The sequence below is a fragment of the Pipra filicauda genome, unplaced genomic scaffold (assembly GCF_003945595.2).
Source record: "Pipra filicauda isolate LSUMZ 115617 unplaced genomic scaffold, ASM394559v2 scaffold40_size4127951_pilon, whole genome shotgun sequence".
NCBI lineage: Eukaryota > Metazoa > Chordata > Aves > Passeriformes > Pipridae > Pipra > Pipra filicauda.
In genome coordinates, this window is record NW_024104543.1 from 3,565,134 (window position 1) to 3,589,618 (window position 24,485).

The window sequence follows — 24,485 nt, forward strand, 5'->3', positions numbered from 1 at the left end:
TCCACCTGAATATGAGGAAGAACTTCTTCATTGTGCATGTTAATGCACACTGGAACAGGTTGCCCAGCAAGGTTGTGGAGTCTCCCTCACTGGCGATACTCAAGAACTGTCTGGACATAGTCAGTAAAGTTTCTGTGAAATCAAACCTTTCTAAAAAATCTTCTTGCTATTCTACAGGTCCAAAACAATTGAGAAAAACTGAGGAAACAAAGAAAAACAAGCAGAAAACCTGCTGCTGATTCATGGAGATATGATTAAAAGCCTTAGAATGATCACACTTTTAAAGCATGTCAGCAAGACTCCCTGAAGCAGAAAAGGACAGAAAGGTTCTGCAAGGAAGCAGTACTGAGCACAGCTGTGAGATGCTATTTACTGATTCACTGTCAAGCAGAAGACCAGAATATACTAGCGAGGCTCTGCCGTGCTGGGGACACACTTCAGATCTGCTGAAATTGAATCTTCCCACAATCTGGATCTGAGAAGGAGCCTTGAATTTTCAGTTCTCTGGCTTTCTTTTGCCATTGCCATCCTTTTCTCAACACCTCCAGTACTCGGAATCAAGATGTAGAAAAGTACAGCAATGACCTCAAAGGGGCAACCTACAACAGGTGCTACAAAAATATTTCAGAGAGATAGAGAAGAAATTAAGAACATGTAGTGAGAGATGAGAGTAACTGAATTAGAAAGAGGTCAGTCACATCCTAAGTGGGCAAGCAAAGAAACATGATACAGGATCAACTGGAGGAACTCCAAAAGCCCTTCTAAAAAGCAAAAACTTCAACTGAGATGTAGAAGCTGAAACTGAAGTACCAAATTTAACATCTCTACAAGACAACTATTTTCTTGATGATAAGGAAAATAACTCTGCATTGATTTCACTGGATTTCAGCATGAGCAGATTGTCCAGAAAGAAAAGACAATATCTCCACCCCAAAGAATTTTTTAAAATGTTTTCAGTTTTTCAGATGTTTTTTAATAAATGTGCTTTGTTCTGAAAAAGTAGTGACATAAAAGACAACAGAAATGCAAATACACATTTTCTTCATTTTCCTCTCCAGCACCTTAAGAATGAGAGATCTCTTGCACATGCATAATTTTCAAATATTTCATAACCTAGAAATATTCTTCTTGAACCAAAGCCAAATATACAACAACTCCTGATATCTCCACTTTATTGTTCAGGGAGGTATAAGTATTTATGTAAATCCCACTTTCTTCCTCCACCACAATCTACTGTCCCTTGTGAAAAAAAATAATACAAACCAAAACAAAAAAGGAAAAAACCCCAAACAAAGAAACCACAAAACCAAACCACCAATGAACTCACTTTGGGTATTTAGAATGATAGTCAAGAAAACTAAGCTGTTATGAATCTCAGGTCCCTAACCCACAATGTTGTCACAAACCTGTCAAAAAGGTTTGAAGTTTGAATGTTAGTATTTTAAACCATTTGGGGGAGGGATAAATCTTAATCTGAATTGCCTTTTTTTTTTGTATTAATCACAAACCAATTTACATTAGTCAATGCCAACATATATGTTTTGTGAATCGGGACTCTTGTATGTCTAAACATAATTCTTTTTTTCATCAAAATATAATTGTTTGGTTTGTATTACTATATCATTTAGATTGAATAACAAATTTGAATCAGGTATTTGGGAATGCTTTAAATTCAAGAAGAGACACAAAAAGCTTATGTTAAAAAATACAGCACCATAGTCCAGACCACATCTGAGTGTAAGCTAGACCAATGCTGATTACTCTATGCAGGAAATAGTATAAAAGAAAAACAGGTAGGTTAAAGTGTGAAGGTTTCAGTGCAAAATTCGGTGGAAGGAGTAAGTTTCATTTTCGTAGCAACCACTGTAAAATCCACACTACAACTTCAGTTTATCTGGTAACTTCTGTATTATAACTACAAAACGTCAGGTTAATATGGTGTATTTCCTCACAACCACCTGTGAAACTATATTAGTATTTTTTACCAATTTGCTGAAGCTGGACTTAAAACCATGACATGGCACCTAGTTCAATTCATTTATTAGGCACTTACATATAAATTTAACAGCCTAACATTCAAATCTGAAAATTCTGGCCATTATTTTTAAACGGAGGGAAATCTAAGCTAAACTCATAATGAATCCTCCTTTATTTTAACCACTGAACAGAATTGTTTTTTCTTGCAAAAACCCAGAGATTCATTACACAAGTCAAAATAGATGTAAAAATAGATGTAACAGATGTAAAAATAGATGTTCCATCTCCTTCCAGTGCAGACCAGTTCTCAGTCAGCTATGGAGTTTTTATTTAACTGAATAGAAGATTTTTGGGTCCTAATAAGCAAACAAATGGTGTATGTTAACTTCACATGTGTGGTCTTAAATGTATTTTGCTTTATGCAAACATGTATATCCTTGAAAAACTTGTATGATTATGTTCCTTTTTACAAAATCAGTCTGTAGTTACCAGAAAACTTAGAGGAGGTCTACAAACAAGGACAATTCAAGAAAAAGTTGTTTGTTTTTAAATGTATAAATAATTTACTTTAAAACATGACAAAACCCACCCCGTCTCCCCAAAAAACACAGTTGGAAGTGAATACAGAACACCATAATTGGGGAAATACTGATATATGTTAGTGCTTGTACACTCATAAAATTGCAAAAACATATTCCAGCTCTGAAGTGAAACATAATTGTCTAGACGTACCATACTTCTCTGGGGGGAAAAGCCTCTTCAGAAATCTCATGTCTAACTGCTATTTATGCAGTGAAATTACACATGTATAACTACAGAATGAATATATTCCAGTATTTTGGTGTTATCTCAAGAGGGCTGCAATAAACATAAAATCAAATGTGCAACCATTATAGTTTCTCCAGCCCAGGCTTAACCAGAGCGAAACAAATTTTGGAAAAAAAGTTTTGTTCCATGATTAGAGAAGGGACATTTGTAACCAAGTGTCTTAACCTATCTGCACATTTAATTAAAGTGCAAATTATTTCTTCCTACATATACTTCTCAAAGCCCACCAACTCCAGTGCCTTAAGCTCAACCACACTGAGTTAAAATACTGAAACAACATTTAACAAATTAAATAGAATTCACACTTCACAGCACTAAAGAAAAGAATGGTACCTTTCTGGAAAAAAATTAGTGACACAAATCTAAAGAAAGTAACAGCAATTTATGCTATGACATAAGTCATTTGCATAAAACTTGTATTTTTTTCACTTTCATACAAGAATAAATTTTAAAATTCAAAAGTAGAAAAAAATAGCAAACTCTGTAAACCTTTGCATTTTCTTTATGCAAACCATTTTTGTGTGTTGAGCCCATGTTAGTATAGCAAAATTAGTTAAGCAAGAGGTTTGAAAGGGCATTTCAACAACTACATTAACTTAGAAGCAATATAGGATCTTCTAGCTCATAGAAAGGAATTGAACTAGACTGGCTTTCTCCAGAGTCTGAGTCATAAGGAGCATCAGGCAGCTCCATAAAACCGTAAGCTAGCTGTTCATCTTCTGTATCTGATCGGACATAGCAGGAAGTGTTGGAATACTCCTCATCCTCTATACTGTTGAAATCCTGTGGGATATACAACATTCCTGGGTAGTTCCTGCTAACTAAGTCACTGGTTGTTTGCAGGGAAGTTTTTCTAAATGCCATCAGGTGCATGTGAGAAAACTTAGAATACTTGAAGCGTTTAAAACCCAAGGACTCTATGGCAATTTTCCAGCTTTTCATCATCATAGCCCGGCGATTCTGGTGAGATGAATCGGGAGTTATTACAAGCAATAAGCCATTTAATACGAGAAGTTCATGTGCCTTCTTGCAGCATATCCATCGTTGGTAGGGTGATGGAAAGTAAGAAAGGAGGAGTGAGAAAACGACAACATGGAACAGTTCTCCAGGTAGAGAATCAATGGGATTTTTCAGTTGTTTAAGAAAGGCATCTATAGCATCTTGTGCCAGTTGGAGAGGTTGCTGAATTTGAAGATTTAGGAAGTCACATTTGTATACGCTCTGGTGGAATAACAAAAACAGAAAACCAAGCACCAAGGTTAGTTTAAAGAGCAAATACAACCAAGACCCACATTAAAATCAATGACCTCTCAGTTCCCTTGAGGAAATGTCAAGCCTGCTGAACATTACTCTTACTATTAAATCAAGCAATCTAAAAGAAAAATTTAACACACATGCAAAATTTTAGATGTGCAGTATTTTACTAGAGATTTGATAGCTGAGAACTGTTAATATAAAAAAATATTTAGCTCAAATAGAAAAAGTATAAATTCAGCTATCTCAAAAATGATTTAAGAACTCAGATAAGCCTACATTGCTTTTTTTTTTCCCAGGTGCTGAAAGCCTTTTGCAGGAAATGAGTAATTAGAAACTAAATTTGAGACCTCAGTATTTTCTACCAGTTCTTTAAAAAGAATCCAAGGAACTTAGTAGTTTGGTCACTTGGGAAAAAAGTGTCATTCTTAACTAGTACAGAAATAAAGAATGGTGAGGCAATATCCATTATAAAGTTACAGAACACTGACTGCTTTGCAGCAGTGGTATAGGTACATGTTTTAACTTTGCTGTAAATGCAAAGTGTAGTGGTAAACATTTGGGCAATTATCAAAATAAGGTAAGGACTACAAATCATTGTACACTCAAGCTGTCAAAGACGGGAAATGACAGCACAATACTACATACAGAAGAGTAAATTCTTAGCATCCTTAATCACAAAGCACTCAAAAATTAAAGCATGCCATTTAATGAATTGAAGTTTTGACTTAAATTATATCATCAAAACCTGGGACTGACTTTTCATAAAAATGTATTAAAATGTATTAAGATATAAAGTTTTGATATGATAGCAAAAAAAAATTTTATTAATGCCTAGAGAACGTGCATTGAATGACACTAAACAGGTAAGTGAATGTCAAAGCAGACACAAAACACTCTGTGGAGCACATCTGAAAGGTTACACCTGCTGCATTTTAATACCATGAAAATATTTGTAATGTGTTTTATGAAACAATATTAAAAAAAGATTACTAGAACACTATTGCAGAGGTGTTCATTAAGGAACTGATATGCACAATTGTTTCCAAGTACAAGATAATGTAATTTCTTTATATACGTAAAGAAAAAATGTAATTTGGTTATATAAAATCACAATCTCTCCTGAGAGTGAGCAGAAAATTAGAAAAAGTAATCAATGTTAAAAAAAATCTGAGATTTATTTTTCATTAGCTTTAATCTTGGCCTTGAATATGTAAAAATCAAGAAAAAGATTTGCATTATGTGGCTACAACCAAGAAATTTTAATTGCAATCATTATACTTGCAGGGCTGTATTACATTTCCTTGTAATACTTAGAATAGGAAATAACCAGTAGCAATTTCATGATATCCTCTGTTAAGTTTTAAAAGAAGCATTTGAAAACTAATTGTTCAGAGTGACATGCTAACTTTACCTAGAACTTCAAAACTTAAAAGACTTAAAAAGTTAGTGGTTACACAAATACAGTTGAAAAAACAATTTAGACTGCAAGTATTTCTGAGTAGTGGAGAAATACAAAACAGTTATGCAGAAATAATGTTAGACAGTTTCAGGACTAAAGTATGTTTCGACTGGACTCAGAATTCTGTAGGCAGTTTTAGGACAAAAATGCTGCTAAACTGGAGTTTGCTACTAAACTCTAGATAGGGAAGTCTTGAACTGATGTTAAAGTCCTCACAGATACTGAAACACCAGTCATATCTCAGTGCATCTGCTGACATTTAGGAACACAATCCTACTTATGTGAATAATTTTCACAGATATTTCACAAAATATTCTGAGTTGGAAGGGACCCTCAAGGATCTTTGAGATATATATTCTAATTTTTAATTCCAGTATGCTTCCAAACTCTTTTTTTTTGTCTGACTGTATTTACTCCAATAGAACACCTGCTGCATATTCGGCATGTTTTGCAGCAGTATGAAATTTTACTTGGATTTTCCCAAAGTGAAGATTCTCCCTTCATTTCAATCTTTTCTTTTTTTTTTTTGTAGACAAATTAAACTCCTCTAAGAAAACAACCACTGATTCTGGACTATCTGTGTTTTAGGCAAAATGTTTGAAGGAATAGCCAAGAAAGACTCTAGGTTGTGCCAGATTACCCCAGCCTTAGTTTCCCTCCTCCTAGTTTCTAATACTGCATGTTTCCCTCAGTGTACCTTACACCAAGACACTGGAAATGGGTACACTCTGCCTAGCTAAAGGAAATATTAATCTTTTCTTGGTGCAGTTCCCCGCTCTCTCTCAAAACTCAAAACCTTTTAATGGAAATATATTTCCATATTCATATACCTACAGTTTACATTCTTTGTACACAAAAGAGATGCTAACATTTTGAAGACATTAATCCATTTGTTACGTAACTAACATTCCAGTTCCTCTCCTAGTATTTCCGCAATTATATCCTTCTTATTCCTCAAAATAACTGAATTATTTTACTCAATTACTTAGTCTATATCCAAAGCATTTCTATATGCAGAAATTGGATTAATCTACTTTTATTAAAGAAGGAATTATTTAACCCTCTACAAAACATTATTCAAGACACTGACTCTGTAAGAAGACTCTGTACTTAAACATGTTTCAAAGAGTACTTTGGCATCTTGCCTAAGAGATCTGCTAAATCAGAAAATGTTACCAGTTCTTCTATTCTCAGCTTCTACCACAAGTTATCAGATCAATTTTTCAGGTCAGAAGATGATATTAACTACCGTAGCAAACCTCTAGCTATTATTTAAAAAATCTTAAATCAGTCCACGCAACTGCTGGCCTAAAGATAAATTTATTCAGGAGGTTATGGTGCCGATGCAGCTCATAGTAGAGTCATCTTCAAAACATCAGGGCTTATTAATTCTGTTTTGGAGGTAGGCCTAAGCTTATTCTAGCACATGCATTTGACTGTGCAAACTGTACTCCATGTCACTCCAAGAACACTTTCTACTAGGTTTCAAGGTGCCCTGAACATGCCAAAGTACCCAAAAGAATGGAGTAAGTTAAGTCAGCCAGAGAGAGGCCTCACAGTAAATATGTGTGTAGCTACATGTACAGTCGCACTCTGGGAAGCTCCTATCATGAAGCTATAGTACTATGTCAGATGACAAGAAATCAATTATCATTCCCTTGTACTGAGAGAGAGTCTAAAGAACTGGTTAGTACACAGAAATTGTGTATGTTCCTCCACTAACTCTACAGAAGTTACCTTCCTGAGGCTTTTCCAACAATGTAGCTTTCTTATGAAAACAGAACGATAGACTAGATAGAAAAATATTAACTATGCATACCCAAAAATTAATGGTTAGGTTCAAACGATATAACTTCAGGTGCCTAGGCTCCCATTACAGTCACTGGAGAACTAGTCAATACAAAATCCAATTAATCTCACCATCAAACACCAGACATTTAGCTTTCACTATTTTTAATAGATCTCCACTAACTGTAATAAGAACTTAGAACTTGAGATGTAGACACTGAGGATCTATGTATCTTAGCTGGAAATTCACTTGCCACGTATTACCATTTTGGATGCTAGTGGCGGCCATTTCAGTGGCCTGTGTCTCTTGTACATGCTGTGCCATGCCCAACAGCCCTATGCAGATGTCCTACAGCCTCTGAAGTGGTGGAAGGCAAGAACATTTGGGCAACTGATGCCTATTTTTCAAATTAGGCAAGATGGTGTCCACTTGAAGTTTGTGTTTTACACGAAATTAATATTGAACTGCTTTTAAAAGCAATTAATCAGACTCAGATTTTTAAATAACATCTTTCAGTATCTTTAAGCATATACACAAAATACAAATTAGGTGTTAGTGGACTAAACGTGGTAGCCACAACAAAATACCACACGTTACACATGTAAACCACACTGCAGCAAATAAGAGAACATGGCTTTCAAAGTAACTGTGTTATTTTACTTGTACACTTCTTCTCACCTCTCCACTTCTAAGGAGGATTACCTTAGGCCACAGATTTTAATAGAGTCTGATTTTAAACTGTAAGTGGTCAAGGTGTGTATGGTCAAAGGCTTTTCTGTTTTCTATCAGAAATGTATATCTGTGTCTTTTTCATTTTTATTCCACTTCATCATTTTGCTTGGTTGATAAATGTGATTAGCTCTGACAAAAGTTGGGTCAAGAGCAGAAGACAGAAAGAACATATGATTACAGTAGAATTAATGCATTTGAGAACCTTACTACCTAGAGAAAATGAAGCAACTTACTCCATACGTGCTGATAAATTTGTCCTCTGGATTGTGAAAGTTCAATAATATTACTAGCAATAAATAGAAATGCTCCCTTATAATGCACTTCTGATTACTAAAGCTCCCCAGAAAAACTCACCAACTACAGTCACTGATCATTTCCTTCCGTCAGCGAATGCAGCTTCTGAGAGGTTCTTGCCTAAGCGTAAGCCTACTTAAGTTTTATTTATGCCTTTCAAAATGCAAGGACTTATCTGAAATACCATTAAAAAAAAAGACAGCTACTAAAATTTTCCAATTTTAAGATTAATAACGCCATTATAAAGGCATAGCTCTTGAAAAATATATTTTTAAAAGAAAACATAACTAGGGTTTAGAGCCTGTTCATGGGAAAGGATGTAGTAGGAGTGCCACAATTCCTATTATAGCACAGATATTTTGAAAACATACTTAAGTATTAAATATACTTTTTTCATAGTAATTTTGAGACACTCTAAAAATCTGAGAATCAACTTTATATTAAATTCAGCAGACATTACATACCTCAACAGCTGGAACAATGTCTATGCCAACTGTCAGAAATTCTTCAAACTTCAGAAATGGATTAAAGCAGCTACCAACATCAAGTAATCTGATCTTTCCCAAGGAGTGAAGGAACCTAAGAAGCAGCAAGAATTCAGTTTTATCAAATGTTATTTTTAAAACTATATTCTCAGTTACAATTTCAGATAGCTAATGCAAAAAATTCTCACAGAACACCATAGTAGTGACTAATAGAAATGAATGTCTTACTTCAGTTGCTGAGATACCTAAAAAACCAAGCTCCTTCAGTAAAAGCAGTTGGTGCTCAATCAGAAGAGTCTTGTTCAGAGCAGCTGTAATATTATTAACTTGTGTACTTGTAGTAAGTAAATAAAAAGGCAAATTGTGTGTCCACTAGACAGGCTTTCTCTTATTGCTTTGCGTTTCTCACTTACCTTTTTTGTGGTATTTATTGGTGTTGAAGTCATACTAGACATCAGAGTTAGAACTGCAGGAGTTGAAAAGGGAAACTGGCAACACTATGAACTGTGTAGTTGACAATTCCATTTTAAAGGGTATCTGAAGTCAAGTGGCATAGTTGGTTTAATGAAGACAAGAAAACACATTCCAAGGTAAAAACCCCAACAACTATAAATGAAAGCATTTAGTTATTCCTTGCAAATTTAAAACAATATTTTATTTGCTTTATGTTAGCTAATTTTTAACAGATGACTGTTGGAGGTTCACTCCAATTCTGTTCCCAATGGATGCTGTGAAAGAGCTAGATCAGTCCATGCAGAGTCACAAACATAAAAACTAGCTGTTCAAGTTGTAAGGAAGTTATTCTAAACATTTAAATGAAATGAAGTATCTCCTCAAAACTACTGTGGGGGAAAAAGTCTATTCCATGCCATGCATTCAATTTTCTTTTTGAGAATCCAAAAGGTTTTTAATGAGAAACAGTCAAAAACAACCATCTAGTTTAGGAAAGAGGGTCCTAAATCAGAGTATTTCTGAACTACTCTAAAATGAAGATTTATCCTGTAAGAATTCTGGGGAACATCTGCCACTGTGTGATAACCCTATTCAGGGTGAAATTATAAATAAGAAGGCCAATATCTGTAATGCTAAACACTTAAATATGCTATCAAACAACAAAGCTAAAAAAAAGGGGAGGGGGGATTAACTTGAGAAATCATGACTTCATTACTTACTCCTTAGACTGATAGAAAGAAGTTGACATACTGCTAAAGACACTTTAATAGACAATGGTGTTCCAGAATGCTACAGAGATGCACACATACCCTTTCAAAACTTCATGGGAAATGAAAAACAACAAACAAAAACCCCACACTGAATAACTGGCCCATCATCTTCTCAAACAGATTCTAAAACTTACTGAGTTAAAAAAACAGAGAGGTGATCACAAAGAAAACAGTAGACTGAAGAAAGAAAAAGAGGACATTCTTGTACTGTCTGGTAGAAGTCCCCATTACAGCACAGCAGAAGATATGCTACAGGCTGGCAAATGAGATTTGCCTTTTCTTTGGAAGCTCTGATGTCACCTATGACCAAATGGAAAACCAATCTGAAATGCCTTTATGAAGATAAAAGACACCACTGTTCTTTTCTTGAAGTTAAATACATAGTTTAAGAAAAAAAAAAAAAAAAGATGTGTGGCAACTTTTGAGGATAGTGACTGCTGACTTACCTCTGAAAGCATTCTTACCTTCTAAAGGATAGCCTCCTTTACCAAGGCCCAGAGTAACATTCGTGGTCTTCAAGTTTGCAACAACAGGCATTTTTTTCATGACTAAGGCAGTTACTACCATATATAATGTAGCATCAGGTAACATCAATGCACCTGTACAGAAGTACTGGCAATCAGCTGTCTTGTCATTGTTTAAAGGTTTTGCCTTGTCCTGATACTTATCTAACCTGATATGCTGCACTCTTGAAAGAATTAGAATTAGAATGTTGCACTCAGTTATCATGAATATTAAGGACTCAGCTGTTACATATCCTACAATCAAAGACACATTTTTTATTTTCCTTGCATTCTGAGTTTAGAGACCCCTGCTGCTTATTCTTTCTTTGCAATTGCAAAAAACCAGTAAATGCTGGAGTTAAACAATTCTGTTCCAGCCCACATGTACAGACTCTACACTCACCTGTTCTATAAAGCATAACTTGATGACTGCATCCACATAATTAAAAAAAAAAGGAAAAAAAAGAAGAATATATACAGCACTACTACTACCACCCAACAGTTTGAGCTCTTTCTATTAGATCATTTACAGGGATGCATCTAAAATATTTCCATGATGATTTGTAACATATTAGAACATCCAAACTCCATTAATAGAGCCAAACAAAGTCACAGCTTTCACAGGGACTTCACGGAGAAGAGAATGGTAATAAACCTTCCAGTAAGCAAATGTTGTTTTTTGCTTCAAGTTTCTGTAGCCAAAACCAATTGTGATCTCCAAAATATCACTTGTCATGTTTCTGGGAAAGAGTCAGCCCTAGAGAGATAAATAACTTCAAAAAACTTTCAGAAACAGATCTGCAGGGCCAGTGGAGTCCAACCAAGCCATGGTGGTGCTCATAGCAACAACAAAGCAGTAAGGAATACTGCAGAAAAAAAAAGCCTTTAAGCAACAATAAACAGACCTAGGCTCTCTGGGCTCTTTCCAGTCTCCTAGTCACCTCCCAGAGAGAGGATGTTGGAGAAGCAAGAGAAAACATCTTGTTGCATTTGGCAGAATAATAATGCCAAGTTTAAGTATTTTGCTTCTATATGGAAGAGAAGACATCCAGGACTTACTTCTCTCAAAATACCACCACGACCAAGGCAAACAATGCAAAAATTATCTTTAAGTTAAAACTGCAAATATTACCAAGCTACTCCGTAAGTCAGTACTGAGTGCGATTTCAGAATGAAGATGACAGCAACAATGTTTCCAAGCTTCGATAACAATAACACTGTAATCTGTGCAACAGGAATTTGCATAGTGTTGAGGCAGATCCTGGGGCCATAAATCACAAATGTGGACTGAGGTCAAGTAGTGTCTTTTCCCATATAAGGGTAGTACGAGATTTCTCAGACCAGCACATCTCCTTGTCTATCAGATGGAGACACTAATGGCAGATTCTCACCCATTCAAACACAAAAATGTATGTCTTTATATGCTTGTGCTCCATATGAGAGTCCAATACGGTAACAACAAATCAACAGACACATGAGACCACAGCAAACATAACGAGAGGGAACATGGCTCTACCGTGCAGAGAAAACTTCCCATAAAAAAGAGAGACAGACTCTAGAGATCTAAACATTTTCCTTTAAAGTGTTCAATGAAATAGAACAAAATTAAGCCGCACAACCCAGAATCATCTAATTTCCAGAAGAGCCCACTTCACCTATGGTAGAGTGAAGAAAATCACGATGATGTATTTATTGTCTTCCTATTTACAAAACCTGCATTCTTTGCTGCAGCATTATTTTTGACTGCTTAAAGGGGGACACTACTTCACACTACTACAGCATTGGAGCACATTTCTGGAAACCTACAACTCTGTATTCCGAACTAAGCAGAAGCAAGAACCTCCCATCTACACTAATGGACAACTAAGACATTTGATACAGGGCAAATTCACTCTGATAAGTGTGTCACATCTAAGGAGTCCTGTAGTCTATGTTCAATATATAAATTACTTTGAAACCACAAAAGTAGCAGATTCAGATGCTCATTTGTGTCTTGACTTCCTGTTGCTTGTCAGGTTTTGCTGCCTCTTGGAATCCTGGTACAATGAATCACTTAGTAGCAATCCTCAAATTGCCAGTTATCAGTAAGAGCAGGATACTAATTAGGTGCTTGAAATAATTTTGAAACTGTTAAGAAGCACTTAGATTCTGTTACCAAACATACACAAAGAGCAAGGACCACTGATTCCGGTGGTCCGAAGATCACTAGTTCAGACACCTACTTTTCAGAACTGTAACTCTTAAGTCAGATTCCTCAGTGAAACTGTAACTGTAATCTACTTGACGATCACTGACCCCATAAGTCACTGATTTTGTTAGAAATGTACTCTTGCTGAATTCATTGTTAATCACCCTTCAATGTCCTATTTCCTAATGATTTTCAGTCAAGGTAGCATTAAAAACATGGGAAGTACTTTGCCACTACAAGCAATCTCCAAGCATATCTTGAATCCAAAGTTCTTTAATGTAGGTAGTAATGTGCAGGTAGAAAACCAAAATGCAAACAGTTAAACATCAGAAACTGGTAAAGAAGGAAACACAACCTGGAAAATCAGTGCATTTTAAAAACATCCCACACACTTGTTCAGTTTAAAAACTTGTCCCTGCTCATGGCAGGGTGATGGGAACTAGATGATCTTTAAGGTCCCTTCCAAATCAAACAGATCTATGATTCTAACTTGATTGAATGGACAGCAGCTCTTGATTATTAGCCCACTTAAAAATGCATCTATTATTCAACTAAGTGCTATGTACAGGTAAGTAACATTTTCTCTTGGAAGTAGATAAAAAGAGAACAATGACATGACCATAAGAAAAGTCACCTAATCTCTGACACAATTCACTTCAAGTGCTGATGTCCTAGTTTACAGTTTTAAGTTACTCTACTATTTATCAAGGATGGGATGGGGAAACAGTTCAGAAGCCCTATGCCGCTGCCAGAAGAGCAGAACCAAGATATACATCGGGTTCTGAGTGGTAACACTGGGAGGCCTCAAATCTTTCATAACATCCACATATAAAGATATCCAATGGGAAGGTCTGTCTTGCTGAGACAAACAGGAAAGAAGGAATGTACTGTCAGAGGTCAAATCAGCATCTGAGAAGAATCCATACTAAAAAGCAAGACTGCTCAATTTGACAGAAAAAGAAGAGAAACAATACTCAGAAAGAAAACAAAGGAGGGCCTGATTTATTGAAGGGAGGAGCTGTTAACCAGCATATAACAGTCACTTTTATCTTGCAAGATTGAGTCACTTTGATGCTCAGCTTCACAACAGATGCAGTTGTAATGTTAGAGACATTAAAATGTCTCTAATCACATGTAGAGAACTCATTCTGGGATGGAAAGAAGTACTGTGGACAATACCTTACTTTTCATATAGACTAAAGTAAAAAAAGGACTGCCACATTAGTTATTTCTAATTGATGAGAGAACTCATCAATTTTATTCTGGCAAAGAGGTGAGCAACATGAGCAACTGGAACTGGGTTCATCAAAGTAGCTGACTTTCTGATCTGCAGCAAACTTTGCGCTTTTGGTTCCTACAATATTTCCCACCATCACCTTTAAGAGCTGAGTGCCTGAGTGCCTACTTCACTTCTCCCAGCATCTTTTTTACTAGATGGTGAACTTTTATTACCATTTATTACCAAACTACCTTTGCTCCTTACCAAGCACAGGACAGTCTCTCTATAATAATTTGCCAGTACAGGTAAGTTCAGGAAGAGTTCTTACCTGGTTTTAATACTACTTGAGAGAGGATTATGTATGGAAGGAAAAAAATTATTGTCTTTACACTTACCAGAGTAAAACAGAAGAGTCATAGACTTAGTCATAACTATAGACAAACTCACAACTCCTAATTGTAATACTACATGATTGGAATGTAGATTAGACCACTTATACCTTGTTGATTTAAGGTCTGTACAGCTACTAAAAACCTTACTATCATTTGTTGCTTACTCAGGTAAGTATTATAAAACTTGCCTTTGCCAAAAATGTCTTTATGGGTGTATACATTTTTAAAGTTTTGAGAATGAAAATAAAAATAGTCATCACTCACTATATTAACAAATACTTTTAAAATAAGTTATAAAATTTCTCAATAACTACTTTCTATACACACTAGTCAGAACAGAAGGGAAGGCTACAGACTACTTGTAGCAAGAAGTAATTCCGGTGAAGTTAGCTCTGCAACAGCCACTATTAACTGTAGAAAGTATGAAGACAGAGTACATGCAAAGAGAGCGTTAATGCTTTTTGACAATGCCTCCCACTGGAAGACAAACAAGCTTTAAGTAGTGTATGATCATCGAACCTCTTGATTTAAACAAACATGAGAGACACAAAAAATACCAGTTCCTAAGGACAAACATGTGCTTATAATAACATCAGCAACTTGTTCATTCTTCTCCTAGCTGATACTACATCTAACTTCAAGTAAGTGCTGATCACAGAAGATGTGCTACAATAATGAGAAAAAAAAATCTCTTTACACAACAGAACAAAAACCCAGTACTGCGGGCAGTTCTAAGAACTGGTCTATAAAAAATATAAAACAAGTCATAAGTGTAGCATATACAGACTCTATGCTTATGCTTTCATTATTTCATTGTATTTGCAAAATATGATTTTTTTTCCCATCACACATGGAATAGCCACAAACATGACCCATATTATTTAGGCAAAAGAAACAGAGGGTGAGACTTCACTGAAATAATATAGTTAGTCCTGAACACCAAAAATAAAATTCTTACTTGAGTGAAGGTCATAAAGAAAATTAAAACTGTTGTTAGGAAAATACCTCAAGGATACTACAACTTTTGCAGAGCCAGTCATCAGAAAGCTAGCACATTAAAAGTTAACGGTTGTAATTCAAAATTGCTTTTGAAGTATATAATTGGAATCAAGAGTTTCTCTGCAATTATTTATGAAGAGAAAGTTTTAAGTACTCTGATATTTACATTTGGCACTTAGTACTTACATAAGCAATTGACTTTTCAACAGTGCTGAACAACCATTAGATTCTAACTTAATTAACATCTCCCTTATTTCACCTCAAGGTTTAATATAAATTGCATTGCATACCAATGACATACTAAAGTGAAACTGCTCTAGCACTTAAATGAAGATGACTAAGTTGTCATTCTCAAGCAATTTTTTTATGGCATCCACCAAAATATACTACAACATAAGTAGTTCTTGAAATGTATATATTCATATGAAAATGCCCTTTCTTAACTATTAAAAACACATCAGACTGATCTAATGAGTTATGGGGGAAAATGTCAGCATAAATTTTAAAACTCACAAAGGGGGAAAAAGTCTGGAAAACAAATAAAACTTACTCTTCTGTCATAGTTTCATGATTCGTCAAGCCAAAGTTTGGCAAAGGATCTTCAATCTTGGGAGTCTGAGGAACATTTAAAACTGGAGTGGTCTTAGAAGCAAGAAGGGCTCTTTTTTCATCTTTCTCAAGTGCTTTTCTTTTTCCACCGTTCTGAAAATATTCTCGGCATACACTGAAAAAACAAAAAGAAAAATTCCCCAGGAAAACTGAATGCTCTTTTTGGTCATTATTTATAGGTAAGACACAAACCAAAGGTTTGAGAGATACAAGTGCTGTCAGCTTTTAAACAAATCTGGGTTTTACTGCAACTTTGGTAAACCAGCTTTAGAAAGGATGTGATACGCCCAACAACACATTTGAAGTCCAGTGGTGGGGTTTTGTATTTTTTTTTCCCCTCAAATTAGGCTGTAAGTCACAGTTGAGTAAACAGATTCAAGACAGTTTTATCTGGATAGACCTTTAAGCAAGACAGCAGAAGTCTAGTCAGAACATCACCAGAGGGTAAACAGCAGCTGTCACCTGAGCACCACAGTTCTCCACTATGGTGCGAAGAGTTAAGTAGTTCCCCGTAAACACAGAGGATTTTGAAACATCTGTGTCTTGTCAGGCACATAATATGAGAGAAAAGAAACACAATCCAGGATTATGGGCTGACTTACATTCACCAGTTTTCAATTTTAATTGAGTTTGCCTGGGCATTTTTTGTTTTTAACTAACAGATATCTGCAGTAGCTGTATCATTGTGGAAGACTTATTTTAGCTTTCAGTTTCCCCCCATATTTATTTTTCTTACAGGAATTGGAACAAAATAAACTAGTCATACTCAAAGAGAAATGTTAGCCAGTTTTAAGAAATTAACGTTACCAAAGAAGTTAAATTACACCTGCACACTTCAACCAGTAGTCAGCATTAGGGCATGAGAAGCAAGCATTTTGTTCGAGAATAACTGAATTTCATCCAAAAAACAGAACTAGAATTGGTAACAATTTGTTGCTTTGCAATTAAAAAGCCTGACTCTCCCTTCACAATGCAGTATTTTTAATTAGATGTACCAGCCAAGTATTTGCATGGAAAGTTTAACAGAAAGAGTACTTGTTTGAATAATGTTTTCCGAACAACCCACTTTTGTGATGCTTTCTTGAAATTCACTCCATTTTCCTCTAACAAAGCTGTAGAGGTTTGAAGGAAACATTCAAGAAAACATAAATTCAAGCGTAGTATAGTAATATCTTATACAAAGCAGATTCAAGATAACGGTATTTCAGATAATAAATTCAGGAATGGACATGTTGGTATAATGCTGCATTTAAATCACAAATTGCGACAAGGACTTGGAATACACGGGCCTTATCCAAAGTTTTTATGGTATTTTAGGCACCAAATATACACCATATAAGATGTGAAGGATAAAAAAAAAAGTCATTGGAGTGGAGTTGCGTTAAGTTTCTTAGATGGAAACATACACAATCAGACAGGTACAGAAGGAAGTCACGTTACTCCAAGACAGGTAGGAAAGAAGCACCTTGAATCAGAAATGTATAACCACAGAATCAGTAAGGTTGGAAGGGACCCCAGTGAGTCATGTAGTCCTACATCCCTGCTCAAGCAGGATCATCCTAGAGCACATTGCACAGGATTGTGTCCAGACAGTTCCTGAATATCTCCAGTGAGGGAGACTCCATGACCTCTCTGGGCAGCACAGTCACTCCCACAGTAAAGAAGTTCTTCCTCATATTCAGGTGGAACCTCCTGTGTGTCAGTTTCTATCCATTGCCTCTTGTCCTATTGCTCAGCCCCACCGACAAGAGCCTGGCTCCATCCCTCCCTTCAGATAAAGACACTGATGAGGTCCCATCTCAGTCGTCTCTTCTCAAGGCTGAACAGGCCCAGCTCCCTCAGCCTTTCCTCAAAAGAGAGATGCTCCAGTTCAGGCTGCAATACTACCAGACATATAGACTGTAAAACCATACCAACTCCATCCATTACAGATTGCACATATGGAAAGACAACAATTCTAAAATCAACAAAGTTAAAGCAGAAGGAGCCAGTCACTTAAGTTGGCAGGAAAGAGAGTTAAAAAAAATCAATAAGCAAAAGAGAACCAAAGAAAAACACTTGAATTACTGTTGGTATGCTAATTAAAGTGTATTTTACACTATATTGGATTATTTATTTATAAGCATGTGATCAATTTAGAACTATTTAGTTCTGTGTGTCATTTAGTAAAAAAAATGAAACTTGGAAAGAAAAATTTTTTCCTCAATTTGTCAGCTATTGGTACCACTTCGTTAGCACCTTCCAGTCTATTTTTATTCTAAGTCTTTTCCTTATTACATCTCTTAAAACATCCAGAATCAATGGCAGTTTAAATAGTGTTATACTGCCATTGATGCTGACATATAAGCCACAACACAGTTCACAACCTTGGGAGAATGTATTGGGTTTTTTCCCCACTATTCATGTTATCAATTAATTCCCTAGAAGCTGGTAAACTGCCCAGCTTAACACTTAGTGAGCTGTTGCACAGGAGAACCACCTACTCATAAAGTACAGTATAAATTCCTCTTGTCACTGACAAGGCATTGTTTCCTCATTTTTGGTACTGATGCAAATCAGTACTTTTTCCATCCTTCTATCCCTGTCCATCATGTCAACTGAGTTCTCATAATTCTGTATTCTTGTCAACTGACCTTCCTCATCTGCACACAAGACACTACCAGAATCAACCACAAGGAGAAGCATCTTCTACTCCTTGGTTTTCCCTGGTGGACAGAGGGCAAGAGCCACAGGAAGGCCCAAGAATGGATAAAATTCTTCATGTTCAGATCCTAGTCTGCATACCAGTGCAGTACCACGAAGTACAAAAAAACCCTCCAGCCAAATCCACCTATCCAAACAAAAAAACCCCCAGGTCACAATGCACTTCATAACCACTGAAGGTTATCTTCCTTTTATGCTTTTGTGAAGGCACAGTGATTCTGGCATGATTACTGCACGTTGCTCTTTTGGCTCCTGAGCCTTCAGAGGAGCTGCCTATGTACTCCCCTTGTGGAACTGAACCACACACCCACTGTGGGGTAACAGTGAGCATGTGGGCAGGCACTGTGCTAGTAGCTAACCAGAAGTAATGCACTCTGTAGTTACCTCACAGTAACTTGTTGATGTAGTCACATGTTTAACTTCGTGGCCTTTAAAAGCTGTCATTGGTCACTGGTTTTGAGTATGCAGTTATATAAGATTCTGCATTTAACAACTGCCTCAAGTAATGAACACAGCATCTCAATTATCTACAAAGAGAAAATTAAGGAATCTATTTTATAATTCTGAGAACTGATGTGGCTCCATTTTTAAATGACATTTAAACATTCAGTTTTTAATGACACAATATTAGGTCTACAATGAACATACCTGCTTGTGAAGAATTGTGCAGTGTAAATGCTACCTGAGCTGACACTTGCTACAGTTCACACAAAATGTGAAAAAAGTATTTCAGGTCTAAACTGGTTTTAAGTTTGCTGGCAGAGATTCAGGTCGGGTTTCTGGGTGAAGTGTGCAGTTCATGTTGTTGCTTTAAAAAAGAAAAAAAAACCCAAACCTGTGTATTTCCTCAATGAAACTTGTTTTCCGTAGTTCAAATCTCAAATGGTAAATAGCCTGTTCAACCTGAGCCCCCTGCTCTGCCATGTGGGCTGGACACGTAAAGGAGGTCTCAGTAAAAGCCAATATGAATACTTAATATTGTGTTAATACTCTCCAGCAAGAAAAGAGAAGCTTAGTTTTCAAAAAGAGTGATGACCAAACCTAAGCATTTCAATAGAATATGTAAAGAATATGTAAAGAAAAAAATGAGGGTGCCATTTCCAAAAAACACTATATGAAATTTAAAAGCCGTGACAGAATTGGTAAATTAAATTAAACTAAATTAAATGGCATGGTCAACTTTTATCGTGGCAAAAGGCAGTTTCTGATAGCTGTAATCAATGCTTGAGGATTTCAAGCACTCAGTTTTACTGGCTAACTGACACAGTCCGTCTCTTTCCTTCTGCTTTATAATGAGGAAAAGGCGAGCTTGACTCATGTTCCTTACAATATTTACTAACCAAAACCTAACACTGAAGATGACTTTCAGTGAGGCACAGAGAAATAACAAACTTCCCTTCAGAGCTGAAGGGAAGTCTGGACTTCCCATCACGGTTTCTGCCAGCAAAACATTTCTCCCCTCCTCCCACACGCTGAGGAACAAATTTATAAATGTCAACTGTCAGAGCTGCTAGTATGAAAAAAATAAAATTGTAAATGCTTCTACAGGTTTAACCCATCCACCTCCCAACATCTAAAGTGAAGGAAGGGAGTGTCAATTGCCCTTGTACACATTAATCATACCTATAAGAGCAGAAGTTTCCTTTGGACTGGAAAATATTTTGCGATTGTCATGCACACCCAGCTTCAGGCTAAGGAAATTCAGTATTCAACACAGGTGAGAGCAGTAGGTTTCTCAATGTAAAGTGTCATAATTTTTTATCAGTATAATTATATTTTTTTAAACTTCAAGTTGAGAAACTTGTATACAATACATTTTTCCATTTTGTTTTTGATACTTGGTCTCAGTTCTAGGGTTTTGAGACATTTTCTTTTTGAGAAATGCAACTAGATCTGTAATCAGATGTTTCTCTGGTGGTGTGTCCACCCCAAGCCAGTTTCTGGAGGAAGTATCTTTTATTATGAGAGGATTCAAAGCATTTGAAAATAGCCAGCAGTTATCATATGATCATTGCTCTAATTAGATCTAGTGTTCAACAAATAGATACGGTTTTGTCAGAACAAAGTAGTCATAGAATATCCTAACTTGGAAGGCATCCACAAGGATCACTTAAGTCCAACTCTTGGCCCAGCACAGGACAGCCCCAAGAACTACACCATGTGCCTGAGAGTATCGTCCAAAAGCCTCTTGAACTATGGCAGGCTTGGGGTTGTGACCACTTCCTAGGGAGCCTGTTCTAGTGGCCAACCACCCTCTGGGTGAAAAATCTTTTCCTAATATCCAACCTAAATCTCCCCTGACACAGCTTCATGACATTCCCTCAGGTCCTGTCACTGGTCATCACAGAGATCAGTGCCTGTCTCTCCTCTTCCCTTCACGAGGAAGTTGTAGACTGCCATGAGGTCTCCCTTCAGTCTCTTCTCCTCCAGGCTGAACAGACCAAGTGACCTCAGCTGCTCCTCATCCGCTTCCCTCAGGGCCTTTCACCATCTTCATTGACCTCCTTTGGATGCTCTCCAATAGCTTTATATCTTTCCTATATTGTGGCTCCCAAAAATGCACACAATATTCAAGGTGAGGCCGCACCAGTGCAGAGCAGAGCAGGACAATCCCCTCCCTCGACTGGCTGGTGATGCTTTGCCTGATGCCCCCCAGGACAAAGTTGTCCCTCCTGGCTGCCAGAGCACTGCTGACTCATCTTCAACTTGCCATTGACTAGGACCCCTAGGTCCCTTTCTGCAGTGCTGCCCTCCAGTCTCTCGTTCCCCAGTCTGTACATACATCTAGGATTGCCCCATCCCAGGTGCAGAATCCAGCACTTGTCTTTGTTAAACCTCATACAATTGGTGATTTCCCAGCCCTCTAATTGTTGTGGTCTCTCTGAAGGGCCTCTCTTCCTTCAAGGGAGTCAACACCTCCTCCCAATTTAGTATCTGTACACTGTATCTGTACACTACAGTATCACTGGCAAACGATGTGTTTCACAGCAAAAATTAAGACTGTCATACAAATGTGAACACTGAACGCTGTCTTTTCCTATTTTAAATGGTTTCCCTCCTCCTGTTTATGCCACCTCCCTCTTAATTCCATTCTCCTAAAAGTGAATTGCTTGAATAACTGCATTCATCAAAAAACCTGCAAACCAGCATTTAAGGGGCTTGCAAACATTCATTCATTCAATCTTCCAAACCAAAGATGATCACCTTTCCTAGCAGAGACCTGTTATTCTCAAAGATCCTGTATGAGATTACTTAGCCTTCCCCCCTTCTGAGATTACTTAGCCTTCCCCCCTTCTTTTGACTAGACAGGTCCAGTTTCTAGAAAAGAACCCTAAGGCTTTTGTGGAAAAAATTAGAAGAATTTTCATAATTTCTTTATCATTCTTGGAGTTGAGCTGCTGTTTGTTGTTTTTTAAATGCAGTGGCCAAGGTGATATTTTGTCTAAGAGCAAAGCTAAATACAGTCAGAGCAATACTTTACATATCTTATTGACAATCTCATCCATACCCTCCAGTATGATATTTGCCTTTATTGCAAAAGCATCCCATGAGTGCTTCATATTCAGTTTGTGGTCTGTTACAGAATCCAAATAGCTTTTCAAAAGACTGACACAACCAATTATTCCCTGGCCTGTATTTCTACAGCTGATAATGTTTAATATAGTTGATAACATTTAGTATAGTTAACAACAGTGTTAATTTTAATTCTGCTCTTAGAGTGACAATTCCTTTCTCTTTGCAAATTTACAAATTTAATAAATAAACTTTATTCTAGCAGACTTCTAATAAAAGTATTGATTAGTTATGGATACAGAGCAGACACTAGCAGACTCCTTCTCAGTAAATCACATTTTAAGATAAGCTCCTCATATCTGTTCTCTGCAAATTCTTCCAAACAGTTCTGCATTCACCTGACACTAATTTCAACAGAACCATACTTCTTTGCTCACAAAACAGTCAAAAGAGTTTTTTGAAAAAATATAGGTCTAGATAATGTTTTGTCATGATAGCAAAAAATAAAATCTGCACTTCTAACTATTTAAAAAAACAGTCAAGTCAACACAAGTCTTAACACTGATGCAAAAGCAACAGAAAGAAGCAAACCTGCTGGTCTAGCTCATTTTGTTCTAACTAGAACCAGAATAGGCTGGCATTCACTGTCCACACAAATGTTCATCAGCCTACCCATGCCAGCAAAAATTAAGAGTTAGGACAATTAGTTATGGTAAGCACCATCTTACCCTTTTCTTCATTTTGTGTTGTAATACAAATGAAAGAGCATCAGAAGTGTTAATCTGCAAATACCATTTGCTATTTGCAATTTTCTAAATATATAAAAAGAAAGGAAGGAAAGAACAGTTGAGTGTTGCTCAGGCTTTTTACACCACTGCTCAGGGGATCATTAACCTGGATCTGGAAGTGGATGAAGTTTTAATCGCTTTTCTGCTGTCTCTCTCCTCAGTTCACAGTTCTACAGTGTTGCTTTGAAACAAATAAAACTGGCCCCATACCACTCAGCATATGGCCACCAGCACAGTCTATAATGTACTGCTTTCCATCTTTTACAGTTCCTAGAGTCTGGATATGTGCTTCTTTAAATCAAAACTAAAGAGGTAAAATAATAAGTTTTATGTCATCTGGTTTAAGAAGTAATGTCAGAATTTTTCTAGTATCTTCAACTAAATAGCTAGAAAGACTTTTGAAAGGAGAACTCGGCAACAAAACTGTTATTCTTGATCCTGAGAAGTACACATAGCTTCTCTAGTTGTTATTCTGCCCTCTCTGATTTATTTTATCAGATGCTAAGATAATATAAGGAAAATGAAGGAAAGAAAAAACCCACAGTCTTTTGTGCTCTTTCTTTTTTTTTTTTCTTCACTTCTCAGTTTCAGATCTCTGAAAAGATATTCCTTCAAATTAAAACAAAACTCAAGTCTCTCCTTTCTTCAGCACAGATACACTGGTGGTTCCAAATTATTTTCAGCATTTCAGTCCCAAATTAAAATTCATCTAATATAAAACAGCTATCTTCCTGCTGTCATGGTGACACAGTAATAAGCATTGAGCAAAAGCTTTCACTGAACTCTCACGTAAGTTCTTTTGCATGCAATTATGCAATCAGGCACAAGGAAGAGTAACAACAAGGGGACCTGCCACCTGTCTGGCACACCTCTTGGCCCTGTGAGAAGGAACAAAATATTGCAGAACACTAAGTCAATCTGGTATGTTCTGGTATTTAGCAACCCAGGCCTCGGTTTATGCTGAGACAGAAATGAAAAATACCCCTCTCTTTCTGCTGATGGAAAAACTCCTGACCCCTTGACTTGGCAAACTGAAGTTACACGCTTTACCTGAAGCTTTATACTAAGAGAGCATTTTAGTGTCTCTTAATGGGTGAATTCTCTTCTTTATACAAGCTCAGGCTGCAAGGCCCAAACCGGACACTTATTTAAATGTTTACTTTGTAAATGATCTATAACAGAAACCAAGTGAGAGCCCAAAACCTTCAATACACAGGCCATCAGCTGTCCTCCTCTGTCCACAAAGAACATTATCCTGTCCTACAGGGTAACTGACAAGCTTGCCACATGCTGAGGGAATACTGCTTAGCTGAAATTAAAGTGCACGCAGCCCTACTGAAAAAAGTTTCACACATTACATGACAATCAAATTGCAAGAAAATATCAAGCAATATTCCACAGAATCTGCCCTGGGTCCAGTACAACTAGTTTTTTCACAGATAACCTGAACTGCGGGTCAGTTCCAGTTCCTTAAGGGATCTGAGAATGACGCTAAACCAGGGCAGGGTGCGGGGAAAACACTGCAAG

The 24,485-nt window shown here is 36.7% G+C and overlaps 1 protein-coding gene across 1 annotated transcript in view; it reads right to left on the minus strand.

Annotated features, from left to right (window-relative positions):
- Positions 1-950: 950 nt before the first annotated feature.
- Positions 951-24,485, minus strand: part of BMT2 (base methyltransferase of 25S rRNA 2 homolog) — a 36,721-nt gene continuing 13,186 nt past the window's right edge. The window contains exons 3-5 of the mRNA XM_027721215.2: positions 15,896-16,069; positions 8,801-8,915; positions 951-4,026 (exon numbers count right to left, since the gene is read on the minus strand). Of these exons, the coding sequence (XP_027577016.1) occupies positions 3,397-4,026; positions 8,801-8,915; positions 15,896-16,069 (919 nt within the window). The 3' untranslated portion in view covers positions 951-3,396. The remainder of the gene's footprint in view (positions 4,027-8,800; positions 8,916-15,895; positions 16,070-24,485) is intronic.